We start from the raw sequence: 16,883 nt of genomic DNA, 5'->3' as shown, positions 1-16,883 counted from the left end.
AGCCCTCCAGAGTATTGACAACATGACTTGGTAATTTGACTGTCTTATCCATACACAATGACACAAGGACTTGTAATTCTGACCGCACTGACTTGTTCATTGATACAGAAATTTAGTTTTGAGAGATGAACGGTTTTTGAGCAGGAGACTGTTTTGCTGTTTTGCTATTTGTACACATTGTTTTAAGAAATGCACTTACTGTTATGCAAAATTTGAATTCTGATCTGAGAAATGTACCAAAGCGACTGAGAAAAACTGTAGTAGTTAAAATGTTAATAAAAAGATGCAAAAAATGACATTAAAATTATGATAAAAATAAATCAGAATTTGTGTAAAATATGGGCAAACTCAGTCCCTACATTAAGAAGTTTAAACCAACAACTGAAACCCAGCATTTTTGTGTATTTATGATGATGTATTTATATACAGTTGAAGTCAGAATTAGTAGCCATTATTAGCTAGTTCTGTTCACAGTATGTATAATATTTTTTCTTCTGGAGAAAGTCTTATTTCTTTTATTTCGACTAGAATAAAAGCAGTTTTTAATTTTTTAAAAAGCAATTTTAAGGTCAAAATTATTAGCCCCATTAATTTTATTTTTTTGTTTTGATAGTCTAAAGAACAAACCATCGTTATACAATAATTTGCCTAAATACCCTAATCTGCCTAATTTAACCTAAGTTAAGTTAAGTTAAGCCTTTAAATGTCACTTTAAGCTGTATAGAAGTGTCTTGAAAAATATCTAGCCACATATTATGTACTGTCATCATGGAAAAGATAAAATAAATAGGTTATTAGAAATGAGTTATTAAAACTATTATGTTTAGAAATATGTTGATAAAATCAACTTCTGTTAAACAGAAATTGGGGGAAAAACAGGGTGGCTAATAATTCAGGGGGGCTAAGACTTCAACTGTATATAAGGAGATTTTTTTGAGACAGACAGACAGACAGACAGACAGACAGACAGACAGACAGACAGACAGACAGACAGACAGACAGACAGACAGACAGACAGACAGACAGACAGACAGACAGACAGACAGATAGATAGATAGATAGATAGATAGATAGATAGATAGATAGATAGATAGATAGATAGATAGATAGATAGATAGATAGATAGATAGATAGATAGATAGATAGATAGATAGATAGATAGAGTGAATTACTAATATTAAACAGCAGAGGGAGCCAAGACATCACATTACTTACAACACATTCACAGAATGGATCTGCTGTAAAAAAAAAAAAAGACAAGACATGCATTCGTGCACATATTAAACACCCATGCTCCTTTGTGAGATACAGTCTGATAAAAAGAAAACAAACACAAATCTTTCCTAAAACAGCTGCGTTTTACATAAGACCAAAAAAGCCTTGTAGATTCATCAATCCATTTCCAGCCTTATTTTGTGTTTCCAGTGTGAATTCTGTTTAAAAACTAGAGCGAGGAGCCTGGATTTCTCTTTCCACACTTGGCATGCTGGGTGTATCTCGACAGACCAGCCGGTGGCGGAAGTGTCCGCTCAGCAAGATGTATATGAAGGGGTTGATGCTGCTGGCAGCATAGCTCAGACACACAGACAGGTAGTAGCAGGTGTGGTACGCCAGCGAGGGCCGAGGAACACTCAGGTTAACCAGCTGCAGGATGTGGTATGGCCCAACACTCACCAGAAAAACCGCAACTAGAACCAGGACCATTTTAGTCAGGCGAACCACACGCTCCCGAGGCAGGCTGGTGTTGTACCTGAGAGAAAGTCATAAATGCAGGATTTGATCACAAAACTGGTTAAACCTTAGTTTAAGGTTATTTGTTATGATCAGTATGGATAAATACAGTAAAAAGGAAAATGTTCTTCCAAATCTGCACGACTTTTGCTGGTAACTAAACAGCTTTGCAAAATTGTTTGGTCGTCAACATTCTTCAAAATATCTTCTTTTTATGTTGAGCAGCAGAAAAACAAACTCACAAGTGATGTTTTATAAACAAATTTGAGGAGGAGCATGTGCAGATGTTTCAACAATTCTAACACATCATTGACAATCATTCTTTTATCCAATCAGCATTAGACTTAACTCCCATAAATATCAAACTCGTCCTACCTGCATTATCACATTAAACACTATCTCTTAAACACTATACCTGGAAGGGAGCATTCTGGGGCCAGGCTAGACACTTCACCTGAACCCCAATGTCTCTCTCTTTCCTGAATAACACGAATTGGGGTGTCTTTCTCAAGCTCAGAGCCCACTCCCTGGACAGCATATGCTTTGCATTGTCAGATATTTTACAGATATATTTTCTATAGTTGTAAATGAATATTTACAGCAATATTTAAAAGAATGAAAATTAGTGTTTCACTGCAAATTAAGCTCAGTCAACAGAGTTTGCGAAAAAAATCCATTTGTCGTTTCTTAAAATAAATCTGGGCTACAGTGGCATGTACAAAGGAATTGAATGATGTGTAAATATCATTGCTGACAACTTTTTCTGTATGAAATTATAAAGGGATAGTTCACCCCAAAATAAAAATGTACTCGCTTTTTACTCTTCCTCAGGTGGTTTCAAAGCTTAATGAGAGTCTTTCTTCTTCTAAAGGTTTGCAGCTTTCTTCAAAATATCTTCTTTTGTGTTTAACAGAAGAAAGAAACTCATAAAGGTTTGGAACCACTTGATGTGGGGAGAGTATATGTGACACATGTGTATATGTGATGTAAGGAGAGTAAATGATGATAAAATGTTCTGTTTTGGGTGAACTATCCCTTTAACCCTTTTGTTTTATGAAAATATAATGCCGCTAATTAAAATATAAAACCCCCCAAAAATTATAAAAGTTAAATCAACTTTAATGCCCAAAAAGTAACATGCAATTTTTTACAGAAATGAAATTCTGTAATAAAATAAAATTCTATAAAATAATATTTTATAAAATTATATTTAACCCTTACAGCTGGAAGGGTTTAAAACATATGCTGAATAAGTTAGTGGTTCATTCTGCTGTGGCGACCCCTGATTAATCAAGGGACTAAGCTGAAAAGAAAATCATTGAATGAATGCATAATAAAAATAATAAAATACTGTAAAATTCTAAGAGTCACATTTCTGCTTTAAAGTCTTCTACACATTGGTCACAACTATAATCACTGTAGGTGGGCTTTTGTTTTTGTTAAAATTACCCAATAATTAAGGGTTTACCCCTTAAAATCTACATCTGCCTGTGCTGTCAATCTAACACACTCCATGCAGGACAATTCTTAAATTTGACATTTCTATTAAAAAAAGAGAGATTGCAGAAAAGAGATTCTTTGCAGAAAGATCATCAAATAAAATATTGATGAAACACCCAAGTCACTGAGAGGAATTACACTCACATACAGTACAGAACAGAGCAGTTCAAACCAATGAATTCACCTGTGAGCCTTTTTGTTCTTGCGATACATTCTCCAGGTGTAGCAGAGAATCAGTATGTAGCAGGTCAGGATCAGAGGTAATGGCAAGAAGAAGGACGTCACAGTCTGATAGAGCGTGTACCTAAACATTTATGAGCAAGAAGAGCATTAAAGGTTCATGAAACCCTTGACTACTTAATTTTTTTAGATTTTAACACATTTATGTGGATTGAGCATCAATTAAGACAAAGTTAGCATCTGTTAGGTTGAATTGTGGGGAAAACTGTATCATTTTGAGCTTTTGTCTGCTAATTTCATCCTCTTGAGTTTAAAATTGTCATTGGAGCCGGATAAAAATCATTGATAAAGCACTCAACCACTAGTAAAGTGATGACGCGTCGGTGTCTCATTATTATTCACTGATTGAGACTTCTTTTGCTATGAGAAGACCCTGCTTCTGAATTATTCATAAAAGCATGTGATGCTTTCCAATGACAGACCTGCCAATCTGGGAGATCGTGCACAGCATTTATGCAGGGATTCAAGAGGAAAGCAGTCCTCCACCTCAGCAGACCCCAACATACTCCCTTCACTAAAAGCTTCTGTGTCAATGTCCACCTTTATTATGAGCGCTCTCTGTGGACATGTAAATCTGGGCTACGTACATGTATTTTTTTTTTTTTTGGGTGTGTGTGTGCATAATTATTGTTATATATATTTATAGATTGCATACACATTTAAAGTCTTTATATAAACATTATTATCTTTACAGTGATATTAAAAATTGTGGTTATATATATATAACAGATCACATTATGTGTTTTGAGTCACAGATCTGACCATTTTTCGCATCAGCAAAAAAGGGAGGAGAGAAATGTAATTTGCTTTCCATTTGTACAAAAATATTACTGCAACTTAGAACCTGTAATTTCAATAAAAAAAAATAAAAAATCAAGAATAAACCAGTTGAAAAAAGGAGAATATTCAATACAATAAATGATCCTTGCTACTGTTGCTGATAATGATACATACACAGATCTAACATCTTGTACAACATATTTTTTTCAATTAATGATTCAACAATTCATTCAACTTCATGTTTGATTATAGGTGGATCATTTTTAAAACCTATTCAGTGACATGATTTTGATGGTTGTTTGTCGCTACCCATTGGTGACACAATGTAATTGCTACATGGGTCAAGTTCCTTTAAATGATGATTTTAAACTTTACCATAAACATCAGTGTATATCTGAACTACAAACTGTTCTCCCAGTACTTCTGTGTAATTTAATTGTTTGTAACTACCTGAAAAACTGTAAAAACTGAATCTCTCTCGATCAAAACGCAGATTTGAATGCAGTGCTTCGAAGGATCAATAAACATATGCAAATCATTATCATTAATAATTTATGTTGTACGGGTTTGAATTGAGATCATGATCTTTTAATGTTTAATTGTGCAGGTTTACACTGAATGCATTAATGCAGGCTAAACAAACAGTGACAGAAAACACCTTTAATTAATAACTTAAGAAAGTATTTAGGTCCCACCACAACTTTTTCCGTCATTATTATATTTTACAGGGAAGACAAAATTCTTTCATACACGTGATTAGAACGACGCAGTGATCTCTCGAGCTCTCTGCAATTGTTATAAATGTCGGATAAACTTTCAAGTTCAAAAAAGGTATATATATATATATATATATATATATATATATATATATATATATATATATATATATATATATATATATATATATATATATATATATATATATATATATATATATATATATATATAATATAATACGGATAACGTATTATTTACAGATAATATAATATATGTAATATGGCATTAATTTACTTCTAAAAGGATAGACTGTTTGTTTCATTGCATTTTAACTTTGTCAATGTAACTCGCAGGTTGTACACAGGAGTGCGTTGCTCTAACAAGGACTTAACTAGACTCCATTAAACCAAGTATTAAAATCCTGTCTGATTTGTAGCCTGAATAGGTGAGTCAATTGACTGTTGCTCGCCCCCTTTTTCCAACACAATCTCTTTGCAATTCATAAGTTTTTGTTTTAGTGGCTAACTTGTATGAATTTGTATGATCTGATTTATACAATTTAGTATGATTTGCTCATCCTCCAATGATGGTTGAGTTTAGGGGTGGGGTTGGGTACCACACCTCCTTTTTAAAGTCGTACATTTTCATATGACTGAACTCGTACTGATACGAATTAGACACTAAACCAATAAAATAATTAGGTTTCCTCGTGAGATCAGGCTGCTTTCCCCCCTGCTTTGCCAGCCACGACTATTCCCTTCCACTTCTGTGGCAGCGCTCCATGCCCATCATGAATTTCTGAAGTAAAAATTGTGAAGTAGACTTGAACTGGAAGAGGGGGGTTACATGAGCCTTTAAACTCTTTATAATTCATCTCAACAGTAAGTTTCACTCCACTTGCTTTAATTACAAAAGAAGCATGGACATCAAACTGTTAATCCAATTTTCTGGAGAAGAAGAAATTTTACTGACAGAAAAGGTTTTATTGCGTTGCTTTAAATGTCTGCAACATGTGCCCCACTATGCCAAATGATGGCTATCAAAGCAGATAACAAAGTTAACTTCTTTAAAAAAATAAAAATAATACAACAAAAAGTACTGTTCTGGAAAAGGAATCAATAAAAATTTGTAGGCTTTCATTTCTCAAATAAAATGCACAAAATAGGCCATTCACGTAAACAGTTTGTGCATTTCTGTTCTTTCATGTTCAGTAAAAGGTTATGATGACAACTGAGTGATTCACGTTCTTTTCAAATATTTATGTTTAATTATTTTAATAAGTCATCTCTCAATGTCATGGATCACAAGATGTTACAAGCCATAACAATATAACATTTCTATGAAAACGTGTCTTATAGATGATGCGTTTATGTATATAAATGAAAGCCATAAGTAGTAATTTTCCTAATTTTACAACCCTAAATAATTGTTTGTCCATTCTGTGTCCACAAAAATCCCATCAATTCTGTTACCATACCATATTTCATTTACAAACTGATGGAATGATCTCCCTCAACTGTGTCACTGATGAAATTTAAAGTACTGAATAATGTGAGAAATTGTTAATTTATATAAAGATATTCTCAAGTTATTTTACAAAACATCAAAACAAAAGAAGCACAGAATTTATCACTGATCACCAATAGTGTTTTAATCTTGATTTCATTAGTGTCTTGTACTCAGCGTTTATTCTAGCATGTGGAATTTTGGGTCCAAAGTAGAAATCTTTCAATCATGTAACCATAAAACACTTCTTCCTAACCTAACAAAGCCTAATAGAGGGTTAATAATACAGACCTTAAAATGGTTTTTAAAATTTGTAAACTACTTTTATACCCGAAATAAAATAAATTTGAGTTTCTCCAGAAGCAGAAATTTCATAAACAGTGAAAAATTCCTTGCTCTGTTAAAAATCCACAGGAGGGCTAATAATTTGATTTCAACTGTATATTATAAGTAAAAAAGGAAGTGAATTTTGTATGACAATTGCTGAATTATTTAAATAAAGTAAGTTCTTTAATAAGAAACCATAAAAAATATCTTCTTCTTAACTTTTTAAAATGCACTGTATCTTTAATTTGTGAATTTGCCACAAGAAAAGCAGAAGCTTTTACCAGAGCACTTGTTTGGGAGAGACCAGGTTAAGGGAGCAGCTCTCCAGGCCGTCCCTGAAGCGGATGACTTTGGCATGAACCCAGGCTGGCAGAACCATGATGAAAGAAGCTGCCCACACAAACAGGTTAATGCGGATGGTCCTGGATCTGGTCCTGAGACTCAACAAGCGAAATGGATGAACAAGAGCCAGGTATCTGCAGGACATCAATCAATGAGTAATACAGACCTTACGAACAGCAGCATTAAGCATTAAAAGCATTAATATGTTTTCTTGAAAAAGCAAAACCTTTTGACATTTACTAAAGTTCAAACAATGTTGTTGATGAAAGAAAAAAAAATACAGCTTGGAATGAGTTTTTTAAATTTTGTTGTGCTGAGATGTGCTTGGCATTTAAGAATTGAGATTATCTTCTCTAAGGTAACAGTGGCCCTCTTTAAAACAGAAGGAAACAGAAACCGATTTTTTTTCTTGTTCAGAATCATACTTTATAAATCTGAGAGGGTTTGTGAGAGAAACAAATGTGAAACAACAGGACATATAGCACTCCTTACTAGCTAAGAAAGCATAAAATAGGCCAGTACAAAAGCAATTTGTTACTTTAAATTGCTTTTGTGTTGCAAAAGAAGCCAGCAATATTACATTTTAGCATCCCATTTAAAAAAAAGAAAGAAATCAAAATAACGCAGATGATGCCTCACCCCCTCTTAATTCCCGTTTTATATTTTTGTAAATAAGCTTTATAATTATTATTGGTAGTAGTAGAAGCGGGGGCAACACGGTGGCTCAGTGGTTAGCACTGTTGTCTCACAGCAAGAAGGTTGCTAGTTCGAGCCCTGGCTGGGTCAGTTGGCATTTCTGTGTGGAGTTTGCATGTTCTGGGTTTCCTCCGGGTGCTCCAGTTTCCCCGACAGTCCAAAGACATTGAATAAACTGAATTGGCCGTAGTGTATGTGTGTGAATGAGTGTGTATGGTTGTTTCCAAGTAATGGGTTGCAGCGAGAAGGACATCGTCTGTGTAAAACAGACAGTAGGCTATTTCGCACTGTCATTGATCTGCAGTTATAATCAAATCATGTTCATAGATAGGTTAGTAATGAACATTTATACACAAGTATTTATGTGCATAAAGCATCTTTTTTGTAAGAAGTGCTTCTCATATGATACGTGACCCTATAGCTTTACTGTAGACATTTCCTCGAGTGAGAATGATGTTGATTGAAACTTTCTGTCGCACAAACGCAAGCCTGGTAAAGGTGACCCGCACCATATTGTACCAGTCAGTGGAAACGGGCCATAAAGGGACTAAGCTGAAGGAAAATGAATGAATGAATGAATGAGTAGTAGAAGTAGTCATAGTAGTTTTATTACTATTGTTATTGTTATTATTACTATTACTACTACTACTACTACTACTACTACTACTACTACTACTACTACTATTATTATTATTATTATTATTATTATTATTATTATTGTTATTATTATTATTATTATTATTATTATTATTATTATTATATTATTTATAAAAATTATTAATATTAACTTTATTTATTTGTTGTTGTTGTTTTAAATTTTTGCATAGAGTTTGCATAGATTATAAATTCAGTTTTAATAATTTAAAGTGTTCTTTAAGATAAGATTTTTTAAGATAAATGAGAATTTTTGGCCAAAACTGATATTAAACCATTTTGTTTTTATTATTTTAGTTTATTTATTTATTTTAGCCTGAGTACTTTTAGTTTTCATTTAACTAGATATTTTTGCCAACTAGATAAAATATAATGTTTACAGTTTATTTTTTTAAGTTTGTTCAATAGCTTTATTAAAGTAACAAATATAATTTAGTTTTGATGAACTATTATAGCTCTTTTACTCTAGTTATATATATATATATATATATATATATATATATATATATATATATATATATATATATATATATATATATATATATATATATATATATATATATATATATATATATACATTTGTTATAAACAATCCATATTAAAGTTTTGTATCAAAATTAAGAAATAACAACAGGGATTTAAAAATGTCAACTAAAAACAATGAATCACAATCTGAAAAAAGTGTATACATGTTTAAGTAGCAGATTATTTTTTTCAGATTATGATTCGCTGTTTTTAGTTTACGTTTTTAAATCCCTGTTGTTATTTCTTAATTCTGATATTTGACTTTTTGAGTTGCACAGCACACTGGTTCGAAATATTGTTTTTAATTGCGCTAATGATTTTACTGGTGTGATGTACAGTATAATTTTAGAAAGGGTGGCCTCTATTGATGAGAATACAGTGTAGCAACAATCAATAATGAGACATTGTCTGATGCACTGATGGTTTTAAGTTTGTGCTACACAAAAACAACACAATTTCTCTACCATCAACAAATAAACATGAATGCCTGTTCCAAATAAAAACTTTTAATAAACTAAATAATAGCTCATTTCCAGTGAAGACATTTAATCAAAATCCTTAGCAAACTTATGCCTTTATAGCACAAGCCAACAATTCAGTTTAAAAAATACACTCCTCAGCTTTACTGAAGCACAATGATTCATAATTTTTTCTTAATATTAATACTGTGATTAACTGCATACACAAAGATTTGACTGAAGAAAAGATTGTTGAAAGCTTTTTTTCATGAGCTTCAACATCTCAATATCCTAGCCCATAATTCTGTTTTATGTTCAACCATGAGGTGAATGAAACTGATAATTCATTAATATCAATCAATAGTATTATCTGTTGCATATTTACATTTTTCCTGTCAGACATTTAAACACTGAATCAAATGAGTCACAATCGAGTCTCATGTGATCACATGAAACAGCACAAGGCCTATAAATGCCCTTGTTTGAAGTATAAAATCATGATATTGACAGGGAAAATAATGTGAAAGCATACAAATCTGTTTTGATTGGATTTAAAAGAATTTTAATGCATTATATTTGCTAAAAACATTTCATGCTTAATAAAGCAGGTTATCTGGGCAATCTACATTAAATGAAGATTTGAATTACATTATGGCATTATTTGACAGTAATTAAAATGAGTTAATAGTAAAATAACAGTAAAATAAATTGACTGTTGACGCATTCACCTGTCCAGACTCATGGCAGTCATGACTGCAGCACAGGCCACCTGGTTGCAGTTGTCCAGAGATGTGATGATGGTGCAGAGGCTGCTGCCGAACACCCAGTGCCCTCCACGCGCCCACTGGTGAATCAGGAAAGGCATGACGATCACATGCACCAGATCAGCCACAGCCAGGTTCCCAACATACACGTCTGGCACTGTCTTTTTGGCAGACCTGCAAGAAAGAAATTGTGGTGATGTTTGAGCTCTTGGTGAGACAAAAAAAAAAGGTAAAGTGTGAAGAAGAAAAAAGCGCAAGCAGCAATAAACAAGGACAGCAGTCTGAGGTCGGGTCATGGCTGTTTTCTCAGAGAAGCAGTGAAATCATTAAATTAGCTCTCTAGCGCTAATTAAAAGGGCTTGTGGGATTGAGAAATCCTTGTTATTAGTGACAATAATGGCCATTGAATAACCTGCAGGAAAAAAACTTATTGTGCTCACAATTGTGCACACATTACATCAACACTTCTATTATTCTGTTGACATCAATTTGTTGCATCGGTGTTTACTGGTGCTGTCAGTTGCTATTTTTACACAACTCCCCAGATTTGGCTCACACATGGCCTACATGCCGCAGTGAATTACGGTACATGACTGGACCAAGTCTGGCTTCCATGCAAGGGCCAAACATGGACCATATCTGGGCCAAGTCTCAGCCAAGTTAACCTAGAACTGGGCCAGATATGTTGGTATGCCATGACTGCAATCAATTTTATGAATCCATGAAGCATTTCGCTTTAGGCATGCTATGGACGTGCTTTTTCTCAAAGCGACCTGATTGGTAGAATTTTTTCTTTACTCAAAAATAATTTAAATGTATTTTAAAAGTGGGTCATGATACGTAAAATTTACATGGCCCATATTTTAAATTAACATCTGGTCCAAATACTACATTTGATATCTGACCCAAGTCTTGTGTGCCACCTTAAAGATGGTGCCACCTCTGCCAAACCTAGGCCATGTTTGGCCCACATGCTGTATGCTTGTGCCGGACGAATGCCAGCTTGTTGCAAAATCTAGGCCAGAATTCTTTGCTTCTTGGGTCTGAAATTAAAATGCTGACACAATGCCACATTGTGTGGCTTTTTGTTATAAGGGCTATAATATGAGTGTTATAAGTCTTCAATTTACTATAGTGATAAGAGGCGAAAACTATCAGAGATGCCTGTCGATGAATAAATCCATATTTTGATTCTCTCCTCATTAGCACTGATGATTTTGAGGCTTTTAGTAGATCACGAAAGAGTTAACAGGTGGTGATGGATATAAGAGCATAATTTAACCAAATTCTGTCCACTGAAAAAAAATTCGATTTACTAAACTTTTTTAAGGTAACTGCTTGCAAACAATTTATATGGGCTAAATTTAAGCAAACAAATGAAGTTAAACGATAATAAATGTACATTTTTGGTTTAAATTCAGCTCATATAAATCCTTTGCAACCAGTTACCTTAAAAATGTAGTAAATCCAATGAATCAGTTGTTTTGAATCAGTGTACCATCAATTTTTCCACACAAGGACTCAAGGAACATTGAGTGAGTCTGTGCTGAAAAACAGCAAAGGTAAGAAACACTGGATGCCACCTTGGCTTGAAGCAAACATGAAGCCACTGAAGGAGAAATGACAAAAAGGACAAATACTGATGCGGTCAGTAAATACGTGGAATGTAAGTTACAGTTTTTCTCAGTGGCTTTGGTGCATTTTTCACAACACTATTTACATTTGTACAACAGTTAATGAATTTCTCAAAACAATTAGTACAAACTGCAAAACCTAGTTGATAACCTGCAAAAGCGTGTCACTTGCTCAAAATGGAGAGCTCATTCATCAAAAGCAAGTATTGATGTCAATGAAAGTGTCAGTGTCATCAAGATGAAAAGTCCTGACATCATTGTTTATGAGCAAGATAGTCAGATGGCTTTGTCATGTTTTCATTATGACAGTTTACTCTGTAGATTTTTTCCAATGCAAAAAAGTCAGATTTTGGTGACACTTCCTGAAAATGCTCAAGACAGCACTATATACAGTACTATTTACACAGCCATTTGAAAGATGGTTATCTGAGTACAAGACACTGAATATGTATGTTTCACATTTTTACTGTGCATGCTCTTTGCAACTCTAATTTATTCACAGCATTGTGCAAAAGAATAAATACACTCTTATTTACACCAAACATAAACTTCCTTTGGGTAGAGCTGTGCACAACTGTAAACGATATTTGGTACATATTGTAACTGAACCTACAACATACACAGGTCTGTAAATCATTCATAACTGTTCAATTTAGAAGACATTTTCAGGACAAAAAAAAAATGAAATAAGGACTATTGGTTTTATATGGAATGACTATTCAGCATTCACAAGACACATGACATAAGCAGATGATAATGTTATAAAACAGCAGACAGTCGTATGAAAGCAAGTGATGCATGTCCAAAAGCATTTGCCGTTTGTTGGAAGGACTGAGAAACTGCTACTATGATGTGCACAAATGAATAATTGTTTTGAGAAATGCATTAACTGTTGTGCAAATGTAAATAGTGTTGTGAGAAATGCACCAAAGCCACTGAAGAAAAACTGTAAATGGCACATATGCAAAAATCAATGTTAAACCTCAATCATACTAAACGAAAATTTCCAAACATAACAAAAACAAAATTGTGGCCAGTGAAAATGCTTCCTTGGTACTCTAACCCAATTAATAAACACCTTTCTATTGTTTCTAGTGTGTTTTCTAGAGTGACAAGACTAATTTTATTAGGTACAGTTGTAGCATTGCAATTGTATGGGCCTGGTACATTGCAGCACGATTAAAAACTGTTCTGGGCACAGAATTCTGGGTTTGACAACTGTGTAGAGCACTATTGGTAGAGCGTTTGCATGTTATATCACTACTCCATACACGTAACTGCATAGCCTGTTACAAGAGGAAGTGCAATTCCTCTTTCCCCCCTTGTTATTTAACTAAGTAAATGGTAGATAAAGACGAGACACAAAAGCAGAAATATCTGATTATAAGAAAAGAGAATGATTCAGCTTGATAGTGGAAAAGTGGCCAATGTCATTTATCAACACACAAAGATGATGTGAAGCACTGCTTTGAGGTAAATAGAAATAATGTCTTTTCAATGATATATGTATTATGAACTTCCAGATGTCTTCCTCTGTCTTTTTGCCACAACGTATGATCTGATCTTAGCAATGTGGATACATGCACAAACTAAAAATCACCAGCATCATGTGTAGTTCTGTGTATATTTGGCTATGACAAACTGTAGTTTGAGTATGGTCCATTGAGTTTACAGTGCAGAATAGCTCTTTCTGCGTCAATTCTATTTAACATTATCAGCATTCAATTCATGTCACATAAAAATAAGGAAAGGCTTTTGGGTGGTCACATAAATGTCACGTTTTCCCAACATAAACTTATCAAGTCCTTAATCTATAGGAAGTCAGTGCAGAGCAATGAAGTGCAAACACTGTTACCCCAATGGCAAATTCATAAATAAATGAGCAATATCACACTCATAGCAGTGCAATATGGCTGTATGTCGGCACTGGTGGAACAATATACAGCCATATTGCACTGCTACTCGTGTGATATTGCGTTTAACACAACAGTTCGGTGGCATAATCGTGTGTATAAAAAAGAAAATCAAACACGGAGAGTCTAAAAACCCTTTTGTACAAGGAACTACTTTCTTTCACCATTCATTCACATCTGCAGCTGACTTCAGAACAGCAGAAACCCTTGCTACTTTAAACACAACTTTAAAGCAAGTATTTGAATGATTCTCTAGAGTAATATCTAAAGTGATGACAAAACAGGTGAGTTTGCTCACATTTTAAGATTATAAGGCTAAACGGCATTAAATGCCATTAGTCAAACTTCGAGATTTCCAAGTATTTCTCTGCTGCAATTGGGAAATCGCAATAATTAACCCCGAAAAAGCCAAAGAAGCAAAAACGCAAAACACAGAAGCATTTCTTCTGTCTGTTTAAGGAACTAGTCTGCAGTAAGGAAAACAGGAGTTGCATTAGAAACAAACAGATGGCCAACCAAAAAGAAACTCAGGGCAATACAAAGAGTGGCCAACACAAAATACATACATTCCTAATATGCGAGTCTCATCTCACACTCAACACACTACAATTATATGGTATAAATACAACACTAAAACATACAAAAGAGAGAGATCGACTTACCAGTTTTATAATGATTTGATCAGCTGTAGTTTAAAATTACGCTGAGTTTTTCTCCTCTAAGGGCTTATTGTGCGGTCTCTGTCGCCATCTTGTGGATGGCGCTGTAATTCCGAAATTATAAATACTTAAAATTATTAATTCATTATCTATACAAATAAACTGCGTAGTTGCAATCTAAACAACTACATTCTCACCTAAAAGCCTCAAAAGTACATTATGTTGTCCAACAGCTTTATATATATATATATATATATATATATATATATATATATATATATATATATATATATATATATATATATATATATATGTCAAACTGTAGTGAGTTTATTGATCTGCTGTCACTACAATGTGTGGGCGGAGTGATACAGAAGGGTGAGGACTGGAGGCTGTAGGAGTTCTGATATTGCAGAATACAGCACTGCTATCAGCCAATCAGACAGAACTGTTGTATAAATACAAATATTATATATGGCCCCATTTAAAAAAGCAATCATTCTTTTCCAGTGCCATGGTGTACAGATCACAACTTCCAGACCAAGTTAAATCATTCAGATAATTTAATCATGACATTGTGACGAATAAAAGTAATTTATTAGGCTACTAAATGAAATTATTTGCAAATAAATTAATTTTACTTGAAAAGTGAATCATCAATGTACAGTGGCAAAATCTCATTTTTGTTTTTATTCACTCAGATATTTTTATTAACCACCTTTTCACTGGTATTCATGGAAAGATAAAACATCATCAAAGGCTTTAATCGACATGTCATCAAGAAAATTCAATGATTTTTAAATATACAAACAAATATATAAAGACGTGAGGCTTAAATTTCCGCATGGACACGTAAACTCACCTTAGAATTGTCACCAAAACCAGCACATTTCCAACAAGCCCGGTGGAGCAGAGAAATCCAATAAACGCGGGAAGGATTTTAGTTTCGGTCACATGAACAATATTATAATATTCGTCAGCTGGATGTCCTGCTGCAGTCTCATTAGCGCGCGTGCCGTTCTCCAATTTCAGCGTAAAGTTCCAAACAACAGGTTCCAACTCCACCATGGCGTTCATCACTTGCGCTTCATTCTGCTCACCGAGAATGCGCCGAAATGTGGTATCTGCCCGCGTACTCGTATATCCATATCGTGGGTTTCAGCGTCTTCATCACACTAGATAATGCGCACTGGGGTCTCCAGTCTAACCAGAGCGCGCGCGCAGCACCTTCTGAAGAGTCCGTGACGCACAGCAGATCCATGTAAATGACAGGTACAAGGCACTTGAGATTTTAGAACACATCCGGTCTCTCTTTTATTTTAAACTTTAATTATTTGCAAATAAGCGTGAATAAAGGGTAAAATGGCTCTTGTTAAATAGCCTATACCCATTTATACTGTGTCCTCTTTATTGGATATACTGGATATAATCACCTTATTTTGCTTGAATTTTACCACAGCTTTTACAAGGATAGTTGGCTGGACTTGTGTTTATTAATGAAGCACATATTTGATTTAATATTTAACCCATAATTAATCTTTTACATGTTATGGTCAAAAATGGTTGAATTCACACTCATAAAGATATTCAGATGAAGAAGACTCTGAATGCCATCTGAAATTTGAGTGTCTGTTCAAGCTCCTGTGTGTAGGTTCCATCATGTTTATGTTGATTTATAGGTTATTGTCTTTAAAGTTAAATAAGTAAACAAACATAGGAGGCATAGTAAAAAATGCACCTTTTAGAAGAACATTTCAGACAGCCGTAAGAGGCTTTTTCACCTGAACTCCGAGTATGTGCGCAATAAGTACACAATAAAAGTATGCTAAAGTGCCCTTCTTTTCTCCAAGCATACTATAGTGAGCTCAACACAGCTAAAACATGCATTAAGAAACTGATGCAAGGTTAGCAGATTAATAATGCCACATAATGACTCTCATTAATCATTATACAGCCATAATAGATTTGCCTTGCATGCTACATTTCTCATTATTACATGTGTTGGTGCTTCATTAGGATCTGTTTTATATCACCCTATGAATTAGAAAATAATCTACAGTTGACATTTTTATATGTTGCACATAGGCTACATGTAATATTCATGCAGTTCCTGGCAATGTAATTAATAACCTTGGCCTTGCTAGCGCTAAACTATTTTGAGCTCAACAGAAACAACAAGAACAACAAAACGTCATAAGCCTACCGTATGAACATTACTCCTGGGAAAATTATGCAACAAGCACCAGTTATGTATAGTATTCATGATGCACAACCGTAGCTCTCAGAAAATTACCAGTTGAATCTTGTAATTACAGTCAATCAGAAAGAGTGTAAATGCACTTAAGTGTCCTAATAAAAATTAAACATTGCTGTTATGCAGTGCTCCTTTTCATGTGCTGATTTTCATACAAGTAAACCTCCCCTTGGTGATACGGTG

The 16,883-nt window shown here is 34.1% G+C and overlaps 1 protein-coding gene across 1 annotated transcript; it reads right to left on the bottom strand.

Moving 5' to 3' along the window:
* Window positions 1–1,437: 1,437 nt before the first annotated feature.
* mchr2a (melanin concentrating hormone receptor 2a) lies at window positions 1,438–15,523 on the bottom strand. The gene is made up of 5 exons (XM_056476139.1): window positions 15,309–15,523; window positions 10,205–10,414; window positions 7,083–7,277; window positions 3,416–3,535; window positions 1,438–1,750 (listed from the first exon to the last, which is right to left on the bottom strand). The coding sequence occupies exons 1-5, from the start codon at window positions 15,521–15,523 to the stop codon at window positions 1,438–1,440; spliced, it is 1,053 nt and encodes a 350-aa protein (XP_056332114.1).
* Between the last annotated feature and the right edge of the window lie 1,360 nt (window positions 15,524–16,883).

This window comes from Danio aesculapii, chromosome 16 (assembly GCF_903798145.1).
Source record: "Danio aesculapii chromosome 16, fDanAes4.1, whole genome shotgun sequence".
Lineage (NCBI taxonomy): Eukaryota > Metazoa > Chordata > Actinopteri > Cypriniformes > Danionidae > Danio > Danio aesculapii.
The sequence above is the reverse complement of the archived record's forward strand: the minus strand, read 5'-3'. Positions and strand labels throughout refer to the sequence as shown.

Excerpts from the sequence above, each read along its gene's own strand:
- mchr2a (XM_056476139.1), bottom strand. The coding sequence starts at position 15,523 with ATGAACGCCATGGTGGAGTTGGAACCTGTTGTTTGGAACTTTACGCTG. Across the intron at positions 3,536-7,082 it reads TCTCCCAAACAAGTGCTCTG|GTACACGCTCTATCAGACTG; the intron begins GTAAAAGCTTCT and ends ATAAATGTTTAG. Across the intron at positions 1,751-3,415 it reads AAGAACAAAAAGGCTCACAG|GTACAACACCAGCCTGCCTC; the intron begins GTGAATTCATTG and ends ACTTTCTCTCAG.